Below are 26,288 nucleotides of genomic sequence, written 5' to 3'. Positions count from 1 at the left end.
AGGCCATTTTAGAATATCTTTGTAGAATAAGCAATAATTCATCTCTTTTCACAGCTTCTTTGCTTTATTCTATGACATACCAAAGGCATGCAAGTATACATGATAAAATAGCTTTTAATTTCATCACTTTTCAGGAGGAATGAAGCATTATTTCAATGAGCTGTAAGGGTACCAACAATTTTGAGCACGTCTGTATATATATATATATATATATATATATATATATATATATATATACACACACACACACACATAGAAAGTCTACACCCCCTTTCAAAATGTCTACCTTTTGTTGCCTTAGCCTGGAATTAAAATGCATTAAAAAGTTTATTTTTTTTCATTTACTATTATTATTATTTGTTTATTTAACAGACGCCTTTATCCAAGGCGACTTAGAGAGACTAGGGTGTGTGAACTATGCATCAGCAGCAGAGTCATTTACAATTACGTCTCACCCGAAAGACAGCACAAGGAGGTTAAGTGACTTGCTCAGGGTCACACAATGAGTCAGTGGCTGAGGTGGGATTTGAACCGGGGACCTCCTAGTTACAAGTCCTTTTCTTTAACCACTGGACCACACAGCCTCCTTATCTACACATCCTACCCCACAGCTTCCAAGTGAAAAAAATATTCTAGAAATTTGTAGAAAATTAATTAAAAATAAAAACTGAAATAGCTTGGTTGGATAAGTGTCCACCCCCTTGTAATAGCAATCCTAAATTAGCTCAGGTGTAACCAATCGCCTTCAAAATCACACACCAAGTTAAGTGGCCTCCACTTGTGTTAAATTGTAGTGATTCACATGATTTCAGCATGAATTCCGCAGTTCCAATATCCCAAGCACTCCACAAATCTGGCCTGTATGGTAGGGTGGCAAGAAGGAAGCCATTACTCAAGAAAGCCCACCTTGAATCCCGTTTTAAGTATGCAAAAAAAAACACTCAGGAGATTCTGTAGCCATGTGGCAAAAAGTTCTGTGGTCTGATGAAACTAAAATGGAACTTTTTGGCCTAAATGCAAAGCGTAATGTTTGGCGCAAACCCAACACAGCGCATCACCCAAAGAACACCATCCCTACTGTGAAGCATGGTGGTGGCAGCATCATGTTATGGGGATTTCTCATCGGCAGGGACTGGGGCACTTGTCAGGATAGAAGGGAAAATGAATGGAGCAAAGTACAGAGAAGTCCTTGAGGAAAACCTGCTGCCCTCTGAAGAAAGTTGAAACTGGGACTGAAGTTCACCTTTCAGCATGACAACAACCCAAAGCAAACAGCCAAAGCATAAGCTACACTGGAGTGGCTAAAGTCCCCAAGGTACTTGACAGAGCTTGAACAGTTTTGTAAAGAAGAATGGTCAAATACTGCCAAATCTAGGTGTGCAAAGTTGGTAGAGACCTATCCCAACAGACTGCCAAAGGTGCTTCCATCAAGTATTAACTCAGGGGAGTGGAGACTTATCCAATTATGATCTTTCAGTTTTGTATTTAATATATAATTTTTTTTCTCAATAAAAACTTTTTTCCCCCTTAACAGTGTGGAGCATGATGTGTAGATAAATGGGAAAAAAATCCTCATTTAAATGCATGAAACTCTGACACAACAAAATGTGAAAAAAGTTCAAGGGGGTGTAGACTTTCTATAGACACTGTACATGTATTATATATATATATATATATATATATATATATATATATATATATATATATATATATATATATATATATATATATTATATAGACGCACACACACACACTCTCCATTATTACAGCATGTTATTCAACACACAAATCAGTTGCATTTATTGATTTATTCTTCCCAATCATTGCTACAGCATGGCGTCCGGCTGTGACAGACTTGGCACTTCAGTAAATTACTTTCATCATTTAAAAAGGTTGAGCAAAGCGTATGTTCTGTGATGGCAAAAGTGATGGCAAGTGCTCAAAAATAATGATAACACCTCCAAATGCAAAGACCTGGAACTCTTGAAACAGTATACAAAATATAAAATATCTTTAAATAGATATAAACATGAAAAATAGAACCGTATCAAAAAAAAGATTTTTTTTCTGGTCTCTCTCTCGTTCCCCTCCACCCCACCCAAACTCATGTCTGTTTAATGAGACTTAATTCCAAAGCTGTTCAAAGGATAAGAGTACGCTTTTCCCAGGACTATTCTGTCCCTAAGCAGTTTAAATAAAACATAATAATTACAAAAAAGAATTAAAGCCAAAGAAAGAGTGTGGTTCCACTTTTCAGACCGCAGCAAAGAGTAGAGCTGGTAAAGCACCACGCTGCCTTCGATCAGAATCAGAATGTTCAGGATCCTTAAGGGTTTGTGAAATAAAAACTGCAACAGAAAAAAGAAACATGGGTTTAGATTGGACTCATAACCTGATGATTTTGATTCTGCTCAAACTGGAGCACACTGAAACCTGTGACCTCATACCAGACAGGCTCAAATGTGGTTTCAATGCTGTATGTCAAATTGTAGGAGAAACCAGTTAAGGCACACAGTTAAAGAAGACCATTAACAATTAACACCTTCAAGAAGTTATTACACCAACATTCTACAGACAAGTTGCACTGTCTTTCACTTACTGCTACAATAGCCTCTGTATGTAAAGCTCATGTAAAATTTAAGCATTTTTCACAAAGTAGCTAAAATCAATATTGTTCAGTATTTGTGTCCCGACATGGTGAAAAGTACTTAAAATGCCCCCTCCTTAGCAAGCTGTGTCACAAGCTGCCCAAAAATTGCCACTGCAATTTTTTCATGGGCCTTAGGAGGTGTTAAATTAGAACTGGCCACCAGAGGGCAGCAACATCATATGCATTAAACAAAAAAGGTAAAAAGAATGCACATCACTCTTCAGAAATATATCTTTTGTACTCAGTGGCTTTGTTTAGTTACACTCATAAACCACTTTACGGCACTGTATTGGGGGTATCTCTAGGCTGCCATACATTTGATAAGAGAGGAGTACAACTTTCAAAATTGTAATTGTAAACAGACCAAACACCACCTGAAGCTTTCTCAGTATTCTATCACTTCAATACGGTTGCAAAGAAAAGTGATGGGCTGTAGCAAAACAAACATTTACTGTGCCTGTCCCACTCCTGTTCCTCTTTCTAAACATCTCCAACAAGACCAAGTGAATCAACAGCGGTGCAAACAGGAATCAGTCTAGATTGTATCTCCTGGTTGATCTTCATAAAATTTTGTTGAAGCAACTTTAGAATGATTCAGAAGATTCAATCAAGGTTCACAAATATAATTCCATATACTAATAATGGCTGATCAAGTTACAGAGTATGCCAAGCTCATTAAATCACTTGCTCCAGTGCAAAACCTAACGTGAGGCTTATTTTGACATTGAAGTTTTGTGGGTCCCTCCCTCTTCCCACCATTCATAAAAATGTAAATGTTGAGTGAAAACAGATATACTTACATAAAATCTGGCATGGGATACATCTGAAGGCACTGCAACATTATAAGGTCCCACAGCTTTGTATAAACACCGACTGTGTCGCACCAGTACACCTTGTGGCCATATTGTATTTTCTGACCACCTGCAACAGTAAAAACAACCATCAACCATACATAGCACAAACATATATCTGGATTTCTCTCATTTTACAAGCGAACGTGGTACAAAATACTACAAATTACTGCAAGAAGAAACAACTTCCTCAGCAGATATTGGGGTATACCATAAGACAGAAAATATGCAACAGCTCACTTAAAACTAACAGCTAATCTCAAACTTAATGACCAATTCATTGGACAACACCGATAACTGGCGTTATTTGAAAAAAAAATCATACAAAACAGCACCAACTGAGTGTGATCTGTCTCATTGATGCGTCAAAAAATGTGGCAACACAGGCAATGGAACACTCATAAGACTAGAGCTGTGTACCACATATTGAGACCATATACCCCAGAAACGTGTACATTACATGACCTCAGTATACAGTAGCAGCCATTTTAGGTATGAGGTCATTGCCATGGTCACATTTACATTAAGCACACAGTATTTATAGAACTCTTCCTCAGATGGTCTCAGAGATAAGAGGCGGTGCCATTGTGGCAGTGGCAGCAGCAGCTTAGTAAAATGACTGCCAAAAGGATCATGTTCCTCAGGGAATCTCCATAACATTTAAACTACGAATTTAGCATCTTACATGAGATATCACCAGCAGCGGAATGACAGCTCTACAGAGTTTAAAACCCTCAGGTTAGTTTTCATTATACTCTGCATGCAAGTCAAAACATTGGGACTGCCCATTATTTATGCATACAGGAGCTTAATGACAGTCATACTGCCTTATAACTAGAGGCAGGCCAAATTTGCAGACAATGGATTTCCTCACAGAATTTGCAGTCTTCCACAGATTTGCCATACTCTGCAGCTACATCGTCATCATAATTATCATTAAAAGCTCTGTTCACACTTGTATCGGTACGATACTAGTACAGTTTGTTTCGGTATAGAATATACCAGTAAGAAACCACTTTGTCTCACTTTTCAATACCGGTACAGTACCGATACAGTTGTGATATACCTGTCCACATTCATGCATGTTTAAAATCGACAGTGTTAGGGTTCTGAACTCGACAACCGCTGTCACTGCTATTAGAAATGGATCCATTGGGCTCACGAGTGGCGCATCCAGTAAAAGCACTCGCGTAGAGTGCAGGATGCGCCCTACAGTCTGGAAGTCGTCGGTTCGAGTCCAGACTATTCCTTTGCCGACCAAGGATGGGAGCTCCCAGGGGGCAGCACACAATTGACAAAGCACCCCCCGGGGGGAGGGAGGGTGAGGTCGGCCTGGGTGTTCTCGGCTCACCGCGCACCAGCGACCCCTGTAGTCTGGCAGGGCACCTGTGGGCTTGCCTGTAAGCTGCGTTGTCCTCTGACGCTGTAGTTCTGGGTGGCTGCACAGTGAGTCTGCAGTGTGAAAAAAAACGGTCGGCTGACAGCACACGCTTCGGAGGACAGCGTGTGCTCGTCTTCGCCACTGCCAAGTCAGCGCGGGGGTGGTAGCGGTGAGCTGAGCTAAACAAAAATAATTGGACACTATTAAATTGGGGAGAAAACTACAAAAAAAATGAATTGGCAACTACTAAATTAAAAAAAAAAAAGAAAAAAGAAATAAATGTACAGTATTTTGTTTTGGTGTTCAATCATTATTAAGAGATGAGCAGAATGCAAAAGAATGAGACGAACAAAAAGGCGAAAACAATTAGCCGTCTTTAAAAACATGAGGTTGTGAAGACAACGGGCTTGCATCACGGCTTTGGGAATGCATGTTTTTATTTTTTTGCTTTTTGATATTCCCTCACAAGGGATTTTATTTGCGTGGCACTGCTCTGCAGTACACTTTACCTCATAGTCATCATCACTAATTTTGTGGAGATTATTTTGTCACTTATTTGGGTGTAGCCATGATAAAGGTACTGCAGCTCAGCGTAAAATGTAAAGCTGTTTAAAGTATTTAAACTGTAAAGCAAGACATGCACGTGCTTCAGAATATTAACTTAACTGTATCGATACCGTGTCGGTTTACCTGTCCACACTTAAGTGGTTCCAAGTCGTATCGAAACAGTACCAGTACAAAACCTGCTCTTTTTTGAATTTCGTACCAATACATTTATATCGATTCGACACCGATAAGAACTCCACTCTGGACAGATGTTTCGGTACAGTTCCACAACAATACTGGTATAAAATGCTAGTGTGAACAGGCATTAGAGACTGCTAAAGTGACCTGAAATATATGACTTAGATGTTCAGTTCTAGTTTTGTTAAATTAACAGATGTTTTGTCTCCTTCAAAAAGTAGGAGTTAGTTAGTTGAAAATGCGGCCCAATAAGAAGTCTCATGTGATGTGATATTTTGTTTGACGGTTTCTAAAGGTTTTTTTTGACAAACAATGCTTGATAAATTAAACTGGAAGTAATTAACACATAAATTGTTTGATATGATTATGTTTACTTGATTTACGTTTTTATAAGCCATTATTAATACAAATTCTAAACAATTAAGATGCTCCACGGGACACTCCGCAGAGATCTACTTAATTTCTGCAGTTTTTTTGCATATTCTCCCGCAGATTTGGACTGCCTCCACTTATAACCAGTTCAGTGTTATAAAGGGTTGAAAGATTGGAGGGAACTTACACGTGTTGTGGAGCATTGCTGTAAGAGCCATGTTCTAGTTTCTGCCATTTGCCGAGATGTGCTGCGGATCTATGCAACAAATTACAGTATTTTGGAGGCAGCAACTGACTCATTAACATGACAAAGGCATTTATCCAGACCATGATGAGGTGCTCACATGACCACCGCATGTCATAGTACTGTGTACTCTGCAAAGAGAAGAGAGAACAATTCTTTAGCATCACACGGCAGTACACTGGGAATATGGATGAAAAGGGGAAAAGGCTGCAGATCACAGCCTTGCCAACTCTCATTACACACGTCTTCCTTTTAATTGAAATCTCAACTAGAGAAATCCTGTTTCTCTTGTGGCACCAGATGAATCCGGGTCCTGTTGAAAAAGGAGGGTTTCATGCAGTCATTATGCAGTGGCTGCTGTACAAGACAAGCAGACTTTCAACTGCAGTTGGCTACTGAAGACAAGTGTGTTTGATACCATTTGTAATCATGACTCAAAGAACTCATTCTGTTCATGACTGCTAAAGAATGGGATCTGTGTCACAAGCCCAGCAGTATACACCCATAGCAAACATGCTAGACACAGCAATAAACACTGTTCTTTTTTCTTTTGCTTTGTGCTGAACAGCAAAAGTGCCATAGTAGATATAGGCAAGCTTCACTACTCATCCTTTTCCATATTCATGCACTGGCAGGATATAAAGTTCCTGAAAATAGACAGACTTTACATAATATTGGGTTTTTCACCCATCCCTTAAAGCCTGCCAAATTATATTATATATATAATTCTGTAAGTCTTTGTGAGGAGATTAACCAAAAGGTTTAATATATTTGACTGAGCCTACTCTCATGGAAGCTTTGTATGTGCTGAAAAACACCAACAAAAACAACTGAAAAGCTGTATATTGAGGGAGTCCTATGCAGATAAGCAGAAGTAAAAGACTAAATCACAGTATGTCTTCTCAGAATTGTTTTCTGCTTCCCATAATTAGTGATATAAATACCCAGGGAAGAACTGAGCTACACTGTATAATGTAGCTTAGGTGCTGTTCAATAAAACTGATTCCATGCCAAGTACAATTAGTGTGGGGGTCAGTCATCGGGGGCTATTCAACTGGTCTAAAAAAACTGTCAGTATTTAGATCCTTTTAGACAACGGAGAGGACCACAGTGACTAAAGACATTTATCATCCACTCCACTGAATGAATATTCCTGGTGACAGGCATACATGTAAGCTCTTTTTTTAATGTCTTACCAACACTAAGTACAGTCTGCGTTATTTTTATTATGTCTGTTACGAACAGACCTCATTTTATTGGTAATCATTTTAATCATGTTAATTATAATTGCTGAAATGATTTCAAATAATGTATTATATAATGTGTTTATATAATTATATTTAGTATTGGAAGATAACAGGTTAATACTGCATTAGGTTTGACATTTAGTGTTTCTCTTTCTAACAGAGCTCCTGAAAATAATTAAAGAAATCTGATTTCCTTTTGCTGTGGAGAGCGTTCTGTTTGAATGAGTATGAGAAAGGAAGTGAGAGATGCTTACAGTTTGGTCACTCAAGTGGGCCAGGTGCTATTCTGAAACAATCATTTTAAATGTAATTCAATTGAGATATTCTGTATTATTGGTTAAACAATGTTTGGGATTAATACTCCAAAAATCGATATTAACCTATGTCTATCGTAGCAAAGAGAAAATGACTTACTTTTACAAAACAGAGAGGCAGGAAGGCTACATAATAGGCACTGAAGAGGGAGTTAAAAAGCACTTCTTTAATCCTCTTGTTGAAGTCTGATTTGAGGCACTCCACCTCGTTTCGAATCAGATCCGGCGACATAGGGCAGGAATGCACTGGGATGGACGTGGGGTTATTAAACTGTTCTTTTAAATTCTCCCTCAGGAGCGCCAGGAAGTCCTTGGATTTAATCAGAGGGCCATCAAGCTGCTCCTGGTCCAGGTAACCGCAGTCTGTAGGGAGCGGCTGCGACCGACTCTCCTGGTGGAAGCAGCACAACGGCACATACACACCAAATCTGTGGGAAAACAGGAAAACGGTTGAACCAAATAAACACATCTGACCACAGCAGTTCCTCAATTCATGCATTTGAATTTAAATATTTGTTTACAAAGTAAATGGGCTATTTTATTCCAAATCTGCAAATCCACACAGTCACCACCTTAGAATGCGATAAAAGTTAAATCATACTACAATCCCAAAAAACCTATTTACCTAGCTGCATTATTTTTAGGGATAGGGACATTTTTACTGAATTCGCAAATATGCTTTATAATAATAACCTGTTAATAGTGGCACAATTTAACAAATCACATGGGTAGAATAATTCTACAATAACTGGCATCTCAATCTCCAGCAGTACAATAGACACATATATAGTATGAGGCTGTAATGAGCGTAACTTGCATCAACAATCTCTGTAAACCATCATAGCCGTCATACTTACCTCTTACTTTAAAAAAAAGGCTGAATTATGAAATGTAGAATATCACTCTGATTTTCTGATGTGTACTGTATTATTATTTATTATTATTTGTTTATTTAGCAGACACCTTTATCCAAGGCGACTTACAGAGACTAGGGTGTGTGAACTATGCATCAGCTGCAGAGTCACTTACAATTACGTCTCACCCGAAAAACAGTGCAGAAGGAGGTTAAGTGACTTGCTCAGGGTCACACAATGAGACAGTGGCTGAGGTGGGATTTGAACCAGGGACCTCCTGGTTACAGGCCCTTTTCTTTAACCACTGGACCACACAGCCTCCATACTGTATACAAAAGTGCTTTAAGTTACACCCATTTCCTAATTCAGCCTCATAATGTACATTGGCCCACTGTAATGCAGGAGGCTGCAATTATTTAGACAGTTTTTATGTAGCATTTCAAGGGTTCAGTGAGAACTCCACATCGCAAAAAAACACTGCCTCTTGGAAACTGTGATGTTGGGTATCATCATGGTATGAAGGACTGAATGTCAAGCCCCTGGGTACTGTGATCGCAGCTCTGCTGGTTTAGCACCGAATTGGTAAGATTTCTGTAGAGAGATCTCCTCTATGAATGTGTTTGTTTTATACCTCTTTGTCCTGCCATAAGAATCTACACTGTGACTGTCTTTCACTGCATTGATTAGAAAGATAATGTTATTCCTTACAGGGTTTTGTCAATTCAGCTGTTGAAATAGGTTTCTCCCCAGCACTGATCTACACGGGAGACACTTTAGGACCTGTGATTTGTTTGCTGCTGAACCTGGTGTCTTGCCTCAATCCCTTAGCATTGAACATTGATTGAAAGAATATACAGTGGCTCTCAAAAGTATTCACCCCCCTTGGACTTTTCCATATTTTATTGTGTTATAACATGGAATCAAATTGGATTTAATTAGGAGTTTTTGCCACTGATCAACACAAAAAAAGTCCATAATGTCCAAGTGAAAAATAAAATCTACAAATTGTTCTAAATTAATTACAAATATAAAACAGAAAATAATCGATTGCATAAGTATTCACCTCGTTTGCTATGACACACCTAAATAAGCTTTGGTGCAACCAATTGTCTTTAGAAGTCACATAATTAGTTGAATGGAGTCCACCTGTATGCAATTAAGGTGACTCACATGATTTCAGGTTAAATACAACTGTCTCTGGGAGGTCCCACAGTTGGTTAGTACATTTCCTAACAAAAACTAAATCATGAAGACGAAGGACCATTCAAAGCAAATCCGGAATAAGGTTCTTCAAAAGCACCAATCGGGTGGATATAAGAACATTTCCAAGGCACTGAATATCCCCCGGAGCACAGTAAAGTCCATTATTAAGAAATGGAGAGAATATGGCACAACTGTGAATCTGTCTAGAACAGGCCATCCTCAAAAACTGAGTATCCGGGCGAGAAGGGCACTAGTCAGGGAGGCCACCAAGAGGCCTATGGCAACTCTAAAGGAGTTACAGTCTTCCACGGCTGGGCTGGGAGACACTGTGCATACGGCAACAATAGCCCGGGTGCTTCACAAAACTGGCCTTTATGGGAGAGTGGCAAAAAGAAAGCCATTGTTGAAAAAAACTCACATCAAATCTCAGCTAGAGTTTGCCAGAAGGCATGTGGGAGACTCTGAGACCAAGTTGAAGAAGATTCTATGATCTGATGAGACCAAAGTAGAGCTTTTTGGCCTCAACGCTAAGCGCTATGTTTGGCACAAGCCTAACACCGCACATCATCCTGAGAAAACCATCCCTACTGTGAAGCATGGTGGTGGCAGCATCATGCTATGGGGATGCTTCTCTGCGTCAGGGCCTGGAAAGCTCGTGAAGATAGAGGGCAAAATGGATGCAGCAAAGTACAGAGAAATCCTGGAGGAAAACCTGCTGAAGTCTGCAAGAGACCTGGGACTTGGGAGAAGATTCATCTTCCAGCAGGACAATGACCCCAAACATACAGCCAAAGCCACACTGGAGTGGCTTAAAAACAAAAAGGTCAATGTCCTGGATGGGCCCAGTCAAAGCCCGGACCTCAATCCAATTGAGAATATGTGGAAAGAGTTGAAAACTGCTGTTCACCAAAGGTCCCCATCCAACTTGACGGAGCTTGAGCAATTTAGCAAAGAAGAATGGGCAAAAATTGCAGTGTCCAGATGTGCAAAGCTGGTAGAGACTTATCCAAATAGACTCATGGCTGTAATTGCTGCCAAAGGTACCTCTACCAAATATTGACTCAAGGGGGTGAATACTTATGCAATCAATTTGTAACGAAATTGCCCTAATAATAAAGTTCGGGCGCCAGGAAAGTATATATAAACTTCCCAATAAAAAAAACAACTCGTTACTCGGACCTTGTAGCAAAACTAAGTTTCTACCTACGCGACCCTACAATATAAAAATTGCAACTGACTCTTGATAACTTAAGAATAGGGTTTTAAATAAACACCAATTAACATTTATTCCATAACCAGTACTGTCACTCATTTTCTTATTTTTACACTACACGAAACACACATTTAAGAGCATTCTTCCTTGGCACCTTTAGTACTCAATTAGTTCCCAATTACTGATAACATATCTATTAAGAAACATACAATGGTATATTTCTCAATTTACATGGTCTCCGCATTATCCTAAGCATAGCACAAGCAATTAAACTGAATAGCCAATAAGATTTTTTTTTATAGTTAAATGGTAATTAAATTACTCATATTGAGCCCTCCTAATGGATTAACTATGGTCATTCCTCGGATGCAGTTCTTAACACACAGCAAACATTCACAAACCATCTATATCACATATTGAGAAAATGGCAATTCAGTTTAACCGATTCATATGCAAAGAATCAATTTTATGCCCTTAATACAACAAACATTCATAAACTATTCATATCACAGGTTATGCAAATAGCAATTCAGTTTAGCTGATTCATATGCAAAGAAACTCAAATGGAGAGAGAGAAAAAAAAAACATTAGTATGAAAATAATCAAACACTTTCTTTAAATCTGGTCATAAATATACCTGGTTTCAAACAGGCAATATTTTCCAAGTCATTACACCAACAACCAACATACAGATAATAAACAAGCAGTTTGCATCAAGGTATGTAACGGTAATAATGACCGAGAGGCTATAATAAAGTCAAGCAAAGTAAGAAAGGAAGTGACATAGATCTAAACAGTCATTTTCCCAAAAAAGAAACGACGGGAACTTCCATAATACTGGTTAAGTCCCGCTACAGTTGTCAGCCGTCCTCCTCAAATACACGTGCAGGACAACTCTATAACAATCCAGCAGGCAACAAAAACACAAAAAAAACCAAAACAAAAACAAAAAAACTCCAGGTTTCAGTCTCGCCAGTAATAGAGCAATATGCAGAAAACTCCAGGTTTGTCCAGCTAGTAGTACAGCAGTATGAAAAACTCCAGGTTTCAGAATCGCTAGTTTAAAACAACAAGCAGAATCCACGTTGCTTTCACAGACTCGTGCAACAAACCACTACCCGCAGCTTCAATGGTTTGAACAAAAAAAAAACTCACTATGGATTGCTCTCCACGCATTAAATAACCATTTGTGTATTCGAAATTGCAAACCGTGTCGGCGTCTTCACTGGTCCTGCACGTTTCAAATCACTCTGCACTTTATTCCTCAGTCGTTGACTTGACATCATTCCTGTCCCAACGAGTTTCCCATACACAAAACATCCGTGGTGTCAAAGCTATATTTCATATATTAATTAACAGTAAGCTTAGACACCAAAAAAAAAAAAAACACTATTACAACTTATTGCCATACTGCATTCTCTCTCTCTCTCTCACTGCGTCAACTATTACGTCACTTCCTACGAACATCCTCTCTCTTCCTCCACCCGACGTCTTTATACAACTTTAAAATGATTGACAGCCAAAGAGGCTAGTGCTGAATTCAATACGGCACAAATTATTTTCTGTTTTATATTTGTAATTAATTTAGAACAATTTGTAGATTTTATTTTTCACTTGGACATTATGGACTTTTTATGTGCTGAGCAGTGGCAAAAACTCCTAATTAAATCCATTTTGATTCCATGTTGTAACACAATAAAATGTGGAAAAGTCCAAGGGGGGTGAATACCTTTGAGAGCCACTGTATCTGTTAGTAATTTGAACACCCTACCATGAGAACACCATATAGGGTTAGGGGAATAACAACATTCACTTACGGGTACCCAAGAAAGAGCAGGTTGAGCACTGAATGATTCCTGAAGAGGTTGACTAGTGTCCAGCACAGCACCCAGCCACACAAGGTGAGAAGAACACACCGTGCTGCAATCAACACTGTGTAGCGCACCACTGATGTTGGTCCTGTTTGGGTGGCCTAAAAAAATAATAATTATAATAAAATAATTGACAAACAATTCTAATCTTTAAAAGGTGGACAGGCAAGCCTGAAATAAATATTGTTACAGCAATAAATAAAATAGGACCATATTTCACACTAGGGAGGGTCTCAGAGAGGTGTGTGTGTTCTTCCTTATTGCTGCATTTACATGAAATTGAATAATATTTTCAAATTTAAGATCAAAGCTGTGAAATGAATTCCTTGTCCAAGCAGGAATCAAAAGTGCCCCTTTTACTATCCTCAATGTGAAGCAACTGTGTAAATATATTTAGAAAACCGTAAATTGACATTTACTTTTTTAAATGTTAAGTTCAGTGACATCTAGAAGTCAAGAGACAGTCGCAAGGACTTTTAAGGGTTTTTAAAGTGGCTTTTTGCTAAACTAAACCATAGAGCTTTTGTCCACAAAAAGTATATATTACTTTTTTGGTATTTCACTAACACAACAATAACCAATATGTAACCAATAAGTGTGGCTTGATAAATTGTATTTGTAAATACATATATTTAAAAAGAAAAAAAAGGGTTCAACTATACTGAAAACATTACCTCCGAAATTATTGTCCATACTAATCTTCGGGCCAACATGACTGTAATAAAGGTTGCCAGGTGGTAATCAATTAGGTGGAAATTCTGGAATAATGCAAGACATAAGCAACAGATTATTACTGCATTAGTATTGTTTCACCAAAATCACTTTCAATACAGAAAAGTAAAACATCAAAAATGAGATGTTTTTCAAAGATTACATAGTATTACAATTATGCAATACACTACTTGTTCAACTAAGATGCAGGACTTCAATATGTGTTCATACTAATGTTAATAGCTTGCTTTGTTAACTTTACCTACAGTATGTTAAAAGGTCTTTTTGTTATAAAATCAAACACAAGTGATTGTCTAATGGCACCATCTGCTTCTATGTATTTGCGAATAACTCATGAAGAGTTTCATTAAATCCATACAATGCCATGATTATTACAATTCAGTGGAATCTGCCTTTATTTGCAGCAGTCTGTCAATATTATAGCTCTCTCTGCTTTTATTTAATCACAAGACAAGATCTACACATCTTGTGATTAAGTGACAGAATGGTTTGCAAACTACGTAAAATGGATATACGCGAAATGAGTGATTGGGAAGTGGAAGCCGTATAAGGATGCATCATTAACTGATTATGAAAGATTGTTAATCAAGTTCAAGGTCAGTGCAACATTGTGCCTATAGTAGTTTAACTGAACACCGTGGTACAAAACATCCCCCCCCCCCCCCCCCCCCCATTTTTTTTCCTTATTACTGACAATGAAATGAGTAACTTATTTTATTTATAAATATTTATTTTGAGAAAATAAAAATGTCCATTGCTTATAAAAGACCCTGAGAATAAATGTGTATTATGTCATTGCAATCACTCAGGTGAAACAATGTCTTGGAATCTGCCCAAACATCAATATTTTTCAACATAACGTGCAGGAATAATTGCAAGGTCCCTCAGGTCATAGTATAAAGCTTTTTTATACATGTATCTCTAAGCAGAATACATAATAAAAATTACTTAAAAAAATATTGTGTTAAAAAAAAATGTGTATGGTTCCTGAAGTACTTTATAGTGTTCTGAAAAAAAGACACCATTTGCAAGATGCTACTGTAAAAAATGGATTTTAGTGACTTTTTATAGGAAGAGTCAACTACAGCCAAAAAGCACCTGGTCCTGAGGGGGCATCCCACTGAAAAATGCTTGGTCCTGAAAGGGTTAGGAATGATTTTAGAATATAATATTATCTATACACACAAACACACACACATTTCACCTTTTAAGTGTACAACCCATAATTAGACTACACTACTTCAGGTACACCGAAGTGAAAATAGACTTACAGTACAACTGATGGTCCAAATTAGTTCTTAAACATTACTGTGATTGAAGACTTATTCAGCAGGGTCAATTCAGAATTAAACCATTCTAACTTGTTGGTTGCAACTGACCAGTAATGCTTTAAACATATGATTTATGGCTGTGCAAATAATAGATTATTACCAGTGAGGTAGAGGCAGCAGGGTGGCTATAAGGGTACCACCAGACAGTTTTGTAGATGTTTATGTACTGGACGAAGAGGGCAATCAACAGGTAAATGAAGAACAGGAACTCGAAGAGGAGGCTCCCGTCCAGGGGGAGCTCAGGGACACGACGGTGGCGGACAGGCTCAGGGGTGATGAGGGCGGTGATCGGTGGGGCAGACAGACCGACAGAAGTACTGTTCCTGAAACACAAAGTGAGCATCCATGAAAAGGCAGGGGGAAACAGGGTTTGAGTCAGAAGATTACATTTCCATGCTATGGCCCTACATACAATACAATTATGATTGCAGTTTTTCTCCTTCTCATGTACAGGGTTTTTCAAAAGTCATGTCAGCGGGACCCAGTGTTTGTACAACTGTTCAGTAATTAATCTACACTGAGTACAGATAGTATACAAAACATATAAACACAGGAATGAGCAGCAGTGTGGAGTAGTGGTTAGGGCTCTGGACTCTTGACCGGAGGGTTGTGGGTTCAATCCCCGGTGGGGACACTGCTGCTGTACCCTTAAGCAAGGTACTTTACCTACATTGCTCCAGTAAAAACCCAACTGTATGAATGGGTAATTGTATGTAAAAATAATATGATATCTTGTAACAATTGTAAGTCGTCCTGGATAAGGGCGTCTGCTAAGAAATAAATAATAATGCCTGGTATTTTTAACCATGTCTTTATTTTACATTTTGCCAATAGACATGTTATTGCCAATTTTTATAAAGATGTTTGTACAGTACAAAACTTAGGGGTTGTAAATTAAGGGCTGGAAAACATGTTTATTTCAATGGAGATATGTTTCATAGTGCAACTGTATATAGAACCAGATTAGAAAGCCAGTTACACAGAGAAGCATTCTATAGCTATTTCCTATATGTTACCTTACTGAAAAAGTATAATTGACCAATTTTGTTTCTTAACCACCAATCTATCAGTCTAATAATTGAATTCCTAAACTGCTGGCATGATGGTATGAACCAGGCAGAAAATAAACAAAGGATACTGTATCAGTCTAGCAGGGAAAAAATAACTATTTTCAATGTCTGATTTGAATATTATACAGATTGGTTTCTAAAAGAATGCTCTCTGTTGGAATGCTCTCATCATAAACAGTTCTAGCCATGTTCAGACATGCATGAACATTCCTCAAGGCTCACTTCATGAAAACCACAGAGCATGCTGTAGGCACTGACACCACACTGCACAAGGCAGGCTTATCATTTACCAGGATTTTATTGTATTGACTGATGAATATAAAAAGACAACTGCAACACAGGACTTAAACTCGAAGTAAAAATCTATTTACTGACAAAGGTGTTGAGCTTGGCTTTACAACGTCTAACGATATGAGCATAAAATTAGGGATGTACTTTTTGCCATTATTTCCCAAGTAACTGAAATATAGAAAAATATTTAGTAAAATATTTATTTTGGATTCTCTCAATAACTAGTTTAATCAAACTTGTGTAATAAGTTGATGGATGAACAACGATACCTGTGGCTTATGCCAGTTCTGTGGTCAATTCAATGCCTGTCTTCTTTCTATTCCTTAAGGATATTATCTTCAAGTACTGCTCATCCTTTTTAGACAGCTTTTTGGGTCTTCCAGTCCTGGGTTTGTCAATTACAGATGATGTTTCTCTGTACTTTATGATTATGCTTCGGATACAACACCTTGAAAATCAAGTGATGCGAGCTATTTCACTCACTGCTTTTCCTTTTTTATGCAAGTCAAAGTTGTTATAATAGTAGAAAGCACTAGTGGAGGTGTTCATGCTCATAATGCATCAGAGTACAAAAATGCAACAGGGTCATTCCATGCAAACTCAACCAGTGCTGTTGCCCGTCCGTCTCATTTTCCTAGAAAAATTCACCTGGGGGTTTTCAGACATGCTGAGTTCAGAAATGATAGCCATTATTATTATTATTATTATTATTATTATTATTATTATTATTATTTTTTAATTCCCCTTCGACCTGTGACCTTGTAAAGGTCAACCTAAAGTGAGAAAGGGACCTTGACCAGAAAAAAAATCACCCTGGGTGCAATTTAGATGCTACCATCATGTGTAGCACCTCGTTCTACTCGTATTGAATAGGGCTTTGCAGGAGTACCCTACTCACTTCTGGCAAATTGCCAGACGAGGGGTAACTGACCCCTCGAGTTTTATTCGAACTTCAGCCTAACCTTTTACTTTGTAGGGGTGTGGGTCCTAAAATGTAAATATTGCTGTAAGAACCTTAGGAACCAGTCTTCCAAATTCTGTGAAAAACTTTTGGTTTCAAGTCCCACTTTGCAAGGTCACAGGGGACATTTAAAAAAAAAAAATGGCTATCATTTCTGAACTCTGCATGTCAGAAAACCCCCAGGTGAATTTTTCTAGGAAAATCTGAGACGGACGGGCAACGAAATGTCCCTTTTCTCGTTGAGTTCCATGGAATGACCCAACATGTCTAAGACTTTTGCACAGCAGTGTAAATTTTTATATATTAAGTAAAAATTATGATTTAATGGACGCAGTTCTTGGTCACAGACCTGCAACGGCTAGTATTTCTCCTTTAAATTGTTTAACGTTGACAGGTATCATTTATAAACCAGTCCTTAACAGAAAAAATAAAATAAAAATTAAGATACATATTGGAAATGTGAAAAGTATCTGAAAATCACATTCAATGTGGTAATTAAAAAAAAAACATATTTTAACATTGCATGTATAAAAACAAGTTGAATAAAAATATATGTTTAAATATATGTTTAGATTTTGTTTTTAATAGGCCTACTTAAAATCTATAAATCTTTACTGACAAGTTATTATTATTATTATTATTAGTAGTAGTCATCATCTATCTAATATGAAATTATTCGGTTTGTATTTGCATTCAGCAACATGTGAAAGACAAATGCAAACAAGAGAACAGCAACCTCTGGATCCATTCTCAAAACAAATCCACACCACTCCTCTGTGCGCCTGTGTCCACTGAATTTGACGTCACGTTCCACAGTGCAGCTTCTACTTTGAACAGTAGTGCGAACACACCCCAGCCCAACTGGGTGGGCCCGGCCTTGTTCAGGCTCGGCTCAGCTCGGTTGTGTAAGTGTGAAAAGGCTATTATAGTGCTCAATTTATTCTAAATAACAGTAACATTAATGTGTTACATTAAACACATCACTGCAGATATGTACACGGGTCTAGAAAACATACTGTATCTTCACTTAACTTGCAGACTGCTATAAGACTTACTGCAAAGATAACTCCATTAGAAACTGCAGACCAATTGACATATACAGGTGCACTCCACTTATAACGGATCCTGTTACAAAGGGGTTCCGTTTACAATGAATTGAGGAGGCATGTCCCTGCCAAAACAACGGATGGAGAATAGAATAAAATTAGGATTTCGCTGACATTTCACTGACCTGTTTAAGCGTTAAATAAATCTAAGTAGACAATATTTCAGAGCACTATAAAAGTCTAAAAATAGTGGTACTTGCTTCCTTAAAAAAACAGAGTGCAGTCATTTGTTAAAGGCATCGCCCAGCAGTTGCTGCCGACCAGGGTGATAGCTAGGAATGGAAATTTGGGTGGGCCCCAACTTCAGGTGGACAGGCAAGTACCTAAGGCCTGATGTCACAGGAAATAGTTTACATTACAAACATGATTTAAATCAATTAAAACTCTGAATACATCAAATTATCTCCCAGGGTTTGAGCAGAGGAAAGTAGCCAAGACTGAAAATGCATGGTGCCGAGTGAAGCAAGGCAAACATTTTTTGCAGTTTATAACAGTAGTTGTACGTATACGCTACAAATACAAAGCACATATGCATACATACAACCTACAGAAACAAACACACTGTGCACAATAACTGCAAAAACCGTTTCATTTGACAAAAAAAGTGCAAACAGAAACTAAAAAAAATTCTGCAAACGAAAAATTGTATTGCTTTTTTCCTTAGCTGTATTGTATTATCTTAGCTATATTGTAATAACTTGTTACCTCAGTAAATCGCCCTACATAAGGGCGTCTGTCAAGCAAAAATTAAAAATCATGCTATTCTCCTGCTGCCTTCAAACCAAAACTAAAATCTTAGCTGTGCTCAGAATACCTTGTTTCCAACTATATATGGCTGCTTTTGTTTCACTGCATTTTCTCAGGTACAGCTAAACAAAGATATTGCGTTGGCTGCAAAAAACGTAACAAGCAAACAAAAACAGCCTTGAGTGACAAATTCTGCATCATTTTTCAAGTTTTGTAAACCTTTTAAAATTATGTTGACACTAATGAAAAGGAACGTGCACCATATTTTGCTGCCTTTAAAATAAATTTTACACAGGAGAAACGTTAACGACGAATCTTAAATGACAAAAGCCAAGTTTTTGTATTTCTTTACATTTCTAATACTACGTAGAAATAATTATGAAGTTTTAAAACCACAGATACCTTCAAATTATTAATAAATTGTAACATCATACACTGACTCGCTAGGTCATTGTAGTATGCCTTGAACACCAATCATGAAGTCGGTATTTGTTTGACCGCGTTGCCACAGTAACCAAATGCATGGCGCTGATAGAAGCATGAATCCACAGTGTGAAATACTGTAAGGAAAATAAAATACCTATTTTTTCACGGTAAATTGCATCGATTAGCTGTCGAAATCAGCTGGCGATTTGCCAATGCCCACCATTGCTACAGTACACATTCCAAACACACATTCATTTTTCATTTCCCAGAATATTTTAAAGACTGAAGACTGTCTATAGACGGAACACTCCCAACCACTATATCTCCCATGTAAACCATTTAAAATGTTTTAAGTAGACGGAAAATAAATGTACTTACATATATTCGCACTGAATGCACTTTAAAAAAATCAAAACAGGCAGCATCACCAAACCAGCGAGAACACAGTATTATATTTTAAGCATTACTAAATACAATGAAAGTCAGTCGGTTACTTACCATTTGCCTAGTTAGTAACTTCTCGTCTTTGCTCCACCTTACACAAGATAAAGGGCCGGGGCTTGCAGTTACAGTCATGAAAATCGCACATATCTCTTCACAGGACAGCAATTTTAAGGTATTTGTCAGTATTCGGCCAGCTGTCTTAATCCTGTTCACTCGAGCATTTCTACTAAACTAAACTCTTAAAAGTTTGTGCATATCTGTTTTGCGATGTTGACCGCCGCACTACTACTAACTTACTTTAAAAATGCACATTAAAATAAACGTCTGGGACTTTAACAGACTTTCAACAGATCCGCGCCAACTGCCTCGCAAGCTGTCAATCAAACGTGGCTTGCACATGATTTGTTGTGTGAGAGGAAGATCCGACTCAAATATTGCATCACAAGTAATAGTTTGATTTGATTGGCTAAAGCCTGAGGCATTTAAAAAAAGTAGCATATTTGACCTAAACTTAAACACCCGCCTTCCGGGCGCACAGTTGACGTTTATTTATTTATTTATTTTTTATATAAATGTACTTAAACTTGGCATTCATATAGGCGCAGATTTGGGTGGGCCTGTGTGCAGGCCCACCCGTGGCTACACCACTGTTGCCAACATTCTCTGTCTGGTGTGGACTTGCCCACACATTGAGACTGCACGTTCTTGTCACAAGGCTGGCTGAGTGGTGACACGTCAGACCCGGAAGAAACACAGACAGACAGTAGTGGTGAGTGAAACTGAGACGCAATGGTAGCGTTCAGAAGGTTTATTGCAAAATAAAAAGGTTTTAAACACAAAACAGGACACGGCACTTGAGCCAAAATAAACAGACAAACAAAACGGATTAACACTACCAAACGGTGGACTAACAGACAAACGAACAAACACGGTGAGTGAAAACATATATTTACTTTTTCCTTGGTTTACTTTTTATTTTCTCCTTCTCCACACCCGTTCTCCACTCACCGAACACACAAACCCCGAGTGAGTGAAAAAATGCTGTATTTATGCTGTTGTACCGAGTCTCGATTGCTAATCAATCAATCAATTGGAATCTCGGTACAACTGCACGTGAATTAATTAAGTGCAATCCCGTGACACACATTACACACATTTTATCTGCATGTGATGTGATGTGCAATCCTTGTGCCTAACTACAATTATACATTTTAAATACTCGTGCTGCACACACCCACTTATATCCCGTGTACCAACTACAATACACCAACATTAACACAGCACACGTAACATATAACAGACACGGGGGCGGGCACACTGCCACAGTTCTGCATCCACTGAATTGGTTGGAAGTGCAAGGCAAAGCTTTGCCAAGTTATACAGATGTGGAAATTGATTAGTAACACTCCCAAAACTCGGTTACCCAAGGGCATCTGGCATACTTTCATAAAGGCAATATATGCAGCACGTTCGTTGTCATGTTAAATTTGTCCCATCCAATAATTTATTTTATTAGGTACCGAGTCAAAACAAAGAAAACATGCCTATTCAGGTCTAAAATTCTAACTGTGTTTAAAAAGTAAGCAGCAGGTTGTTTGAAGCGAGGCAGCTGTGCTAGATCGTACCTGTAGTACTGATTTAACTTGGCTACAACCGACATTAATACTTTTTGTCTGCACTGACTTTCCAGTTTGTTTTCTAAAAGCTCTTTATTTTATGTTCTGTTCAGCAGCCTCTGTAGTAGCCTTTCGTTTAATGTGTGATTCTTAAGCTAAATAGCGATTGATCGTATTTTCTCCAAAGACACATTACAAGATGTGCAAAACAATTACCTCCATCTGCATGTACAGTTTCTTTGGGAAATATCTTGACACGATCATCAGCCAAAATATACTTTGCATTTTTTGCTTTTTCAACATCCCTGCGAACACTTTGTCAACCATAATGAAAAACTGGGATACAATAATACAGGCCTATGACCAGCAATTTCTGATTTGCTCAATACCCTAATGTTGAGGATGCCTTGCTTTTGCAATGTATACTTCAAAAGTTCACTTCCAATTGTATTTACTTTTAAATTTATAATACTTTTCATTGAACTGTAATTGAAACACAAAAATATGGGTCGCCATGGGGGAGGGGGGGGGGGGGGTGTTGAGAACTGCTGGCCTATAGGCTACCGCTAACACAAAATAAAAAAAATTTAAAAAAATATATATTATTTTAAAATGAAAATAGTTTTAGCGCACTTTCTTTAATGTAGCCTACGTAGTACACAGTTAATACAAATATAAATCACGGTGCCACACTGACACTCAATGATAGTATACAGTACCTTACATATACTGCACAAACTTTACAGAAATAAATAACTTTTAAAATGTACATAGGAAACTGTGGCAATGTGCCCCGCCCCTGTGTGCATATTATGTGTTGTATGTTGCGTGCGTGTGTTAATGTTGGTGTATAGTCATTGGTACACGGGATATAAACGGGTCTGTGTTTCACGTGTATTTAAAAAAGTGTAGATTTGTATTTAGGCACGAGGAGGGCACAAATCACTTCACGTGCTGGTTAAATGTAATATGTGAGCACGGGGTTGCACAGAATTAATTCATGTGCTGGGATTCAAGTGAATAATTAATTAGAAATTGAATCCCAGCACAACAGTATATATAGAGACACGTATCATTCACTCGAGGTTGGATGATCGTTGAGCGGAGAATGGGAGAGAGAGAAGGAGTAACCAAAAGTGAAAGAAAGCGTAAATATAAGTATCTGCTCACCGTGTTTGTTTGTCTGTCTAGTCCGTTTTGTTTGTCTATTTATTTTGGCCTCAAGTGCCGTGCCCTGTGTTTTGTTTCAAACCTTTTATTTTCTGTTCTGTTTATTAAATGCTGAGCGAAAGCATTCGCTCAGCTTCACCAAACCACACCTCTCTGTCTGTTTATTTCCTGCTTCTGGTCTGACGCCACCCACTCCGGCCGTCTTTGTGACAGAAACGTATACTGTATGCAAATAAAACAAATATCCTATCTGCTACTTTTGTTTTCTGTTGGTAGGAGTCATTTTCTTTGCAAAAAGCAATTAAAGACTTCAAATTCAGAATTGTAGTCTTGTGTTTCGAACCACTGGAGTCCGCCAGTATTTCTGAAAGCTTCTCACCCTTTTCCAACCGATAGATCGCAGTTAGTTTATTTTCATCCTGTCTGTGGTGTCAGTATAACACACGGTTTTTGTTTTTCTCAGTGTCTTTCTTTGGATTATGGATTCACAGTGATCTAGCGCCACACTTAATTGGATATTACTGGGGGACACATGTTGTGTCCAGCATATACGAATGTATGGCATAATGGTGTCTGTATGGGACTATTAACCAAATGAGCAAGATGGGCCGAATGGCCTTCTCTCGTTTGTAAACTTTCTTATGTTCTTATACTGTGTGTGGTTATATATATATATATATATATATATATATATATATATATATATATATATATATATATATATATATATATATATACACAGTACTGTGCAAAAGTTTTAGGCAGGTGTGAAAAAATGCTGTAAAGTAAGAACGCTTTCAAAAATAGACATGTTAATAGATTATATTTATCAATTAACTAAATGCAAAGTGAGTGAACAGAAGAAAAATCTAAATCAAATCCATATTTGGTGTGACCACCCTTTGCCTTCAAAACAGCATCAATTCTTCTAGGTACACTTGCACAAAGTCAGGGATTTTGTAGGCATATAGTCAGGTGTATGATTAAACAATTATACCAAACAGGTGCTAATGATCATCAATTCAATATGTAGGTTGAAACACAATCATTAACTGAAACAGAAACAGCTGTGTAGGAGGAATAAAACTGGGTGAGGAACAGCCAAACTCAGCTAACAAGGTGAGGTTGATGAAGACAGTTTACTGTCAAAAGTCATACACCATGGCAAGACTGAGCACAGCAACAAGACACAAGGTAGTTATAATGCATCAGCAAGGTCTCTCCCAGGCAGAAATTTCAAGGCAGACAGGGGTTTCCAGATGTGCTGTCCAAGCTCTTTTGAAGAAGCACAAAGAAACGGGCAACGTTGAGGACCGTAGACGCAGTGGTCGGCCAAGGAAACTTACTGCAGCAGATGAAAGACACATCATGCTTACTTCCCTTCGCAATCGGAAGATGTCCAGCAGTGCCATCAGCTCAGAATTGGCAGAAAACAGTGGGACCCTGGTACACCCATCTACTATCCGGAGAAGTCTGGTCAGAAGTGGCCTTCATGGAAGACTTGCGGCCAAAAAGCCATACCTCGGACGTGGAAACAAGGCCAAGCGACTCAACTATGCACAAAAATACAGGAACTGGGGTGCAGAAAAATAGCAGCAGGTGCTCTGGACTGATGAGTCAAAATTTGAAATATTTGGCTGTAGCAGAAGGCAGTTTGTTCACCGAAGGGCTGGAGAGCGGTACACGAATGAGTGTCTGCAGGCAACAGTGAAGCAGTGAGGTTCCTTGCAAGTTTGGGGCTGCATTTCTGCAAATGGAGTTGGGAATTTGGTCAGAATTAATGGTCTCCTCAATGCTGAGAAGTACAGGCAGATACTTATCCATCATGCAATACCATCAGGGTGGCATCTGATTGGCCCCAAATTTATTCTGCAGCATGACAACAACCCCAAACATACAGCGAAAGTCATTAAGAACTATCTTCAGCGTAAAGAAGAACAAGGAGTCCTGGAAGTGATGGTATGGCCCCCACAGAGCCCTGATCTCAACATCATCGAGTCTGTCTGGGATTACATGAAGAGAGAGAAGCAACTGAGGCTGCCTAAATCCACAGAAGAACTGTGGTTAGTTCTCCAAGATGTTTGGGCCAACCTACCTGCCGAGTTCCTTCAAAAACTGTGTGCAAGTGTATCTAGAAGAATTGATGCTGTTTTGAAGGCAAAGGGTGGTCACACCAAATATTGATTTGATGTAGATTTTTCTTCTGTTCACTCACTTTGCATTTTGTTAATTGATAAATATAAACTATTAACATGTCTGTTTTTGAAAGCATTCTTACTTTACAGCATTTTTTCACACCTGCCTAAAACTTTTGCACAGTACTGTATATATATATATATATATATATATATATATATATATATATATATATATATATAATCACACATACACACACTCTCCGAAAGATCTCTACCTGTTCCTGAGGCCAGTCCCGTTGCTGCAGCTTCCTCCCACCAGTGTCTGCAGAGAAGGCAATGCTGACCTGCTCAGCTGCTGCCTGCTCGGACCCCGCCTTCCACCAGGCATGGCAAGGAACCAAACCGATTCAGGAGACACCGGGACGGGCCACCCCGAGAACTCAGTGCTGATCCCAGTGCTGCCTGACCTCTGGAAAACAAAACGCATGTATTTCGCTTGAGATCTGCCAGTGTTCACGACACATAAAGCTGGAAGACTGAAAACAAACTATTGTAACACACTGCAGAGACCAAACCAGAGAGGTTAGCAAGTATTTTTTTCATCACACTGCTTGTGAGATTTATCTGCCCTGTACTGCACTACCATGCTCTTGAGGAATTCCCTAAAATAGTTGTGTGCTATAATGTGCTAATTCAACTTTCAGAGCTTTTCTTATGAAGTCAAAAGTACTAATGTATACTGTATCTTTAATAACTTCTGGGTATTTGTTTTCCATTATTATAATTTAAAAAAAAAAGGTTTATAAAGCCTTCACTTTATCATAGACGCCACAGAGAAAAAAGCAGACCGCAATTACATAGGTGAGGTCAGTTGTTTACAGTAGCCTGTATTTCCAAAGAATCGTGTTAAGGTAGGAATAAAAGGCTTTTGTGGGAAAATGTTATCAAGACCACCAGAAATAACACCCCATACTGTAGACTCTGTGGGATCTTAACCACTTCAACACCATGACGTACACACGTACGTCAAATGAAAACCCACTTACAGTACCATGCCGTACCTGCGTATGTAAAGTTTCCCATTCTATTCTATGATCGGTTTCTCAGTCTAGCGTTCCAGGTTTCATTCTCTAAGGCAGTGCTAGTACTGTGGAATGTGCAATGAAAGTCAGGGGAGGGTCAGGTGACATTTGTATCCAATTGTGTGTCACGTAGCGATCGCAATCTACATGTGGGCGTTTAGAAGACTGCGATATATTGCTGGAAGCCATTCAATATATATATATACAGTGCCTTGCAAAAGTATTCAGAC

General features: G+C 38.4%; 1 protein-coding gene across 5 annotated transcripts in view; it reads right to left on the bottom strand.

Moving 5' to 3' along the window:
- Positions 1-1,793: 1,793 nt before the first annotated feature.
- The window catches only part of LOC117405370 (transmembrane protein 39A), a 34,768-nt gene continuing 10,273 nt past the window's right edge, over positions 1,794-26,288 (bottom strand). For 3 of the 5 annotated variants that reach the window (XM_059030532.1, XM_059030531.1, XM_059030533.1), the window contains exons 2-10: positions 25,252-25,445; positions 15,108-15,330; positions 13,619-13,702; positions 12,891-13,045; positions 7,904-8,231; positions 6,186-6,373; positions 4,900-5,061; positions 3,451-3,571; positions 1,794-2,348 (exon numbers count right to left, since the gene is read on the bottom strand). In XM_059030532.1, the coding sequence (XP_058886515.1) occupies positions 2,115-2,348; positions 3,451-3,571; positions 4,900-5,061; positions 6,186-6,373; positions 7,904-8,231; positions 12,891-13,045; positions 13,619-13,702; positions 15,108-15,330; positions 25,252-25,364 (1,608 nt within the window). In that variant the 5' untranslated portion in view covers positions 25,365-25,445 and the 3' untranslated portion in view covers positions 1,794-2,114. The remainder of the gene's footprint in view (positions 2,349-3,450; positions 3,572-4,899; positions 5,062-6,185; positions 6,374-7,903; positions 8,232-12,890; positions 13,046-13,618; positions 13,703-15,107; positions 15,331-25,251; positions 25,446-26,288) is intronic. The other 2 variants (XM_059030534.1, XM_034008366.3) reach the window with 2 other exon arrangements.

Source organism: Acipenser ruthenus, chromosome 9, assembly GCF_902713425.1.
Source record: "Acipenser ruthenus chromosome 9, fAciRut3.2 maternal haplotype, whole genome shotgun sequence".
NCBI classification, from domain to species: Eukaryota; Metazoa; Chordata; class Actinopteri; order Acipenseriformes; family Acipenseridae; genus Acipenser; species Acipenser ruthenus.
Note: the sequence above shows the minus strand (reverse complement) of the source record. Positions and strands in the feature narration are given on the sequence as shown.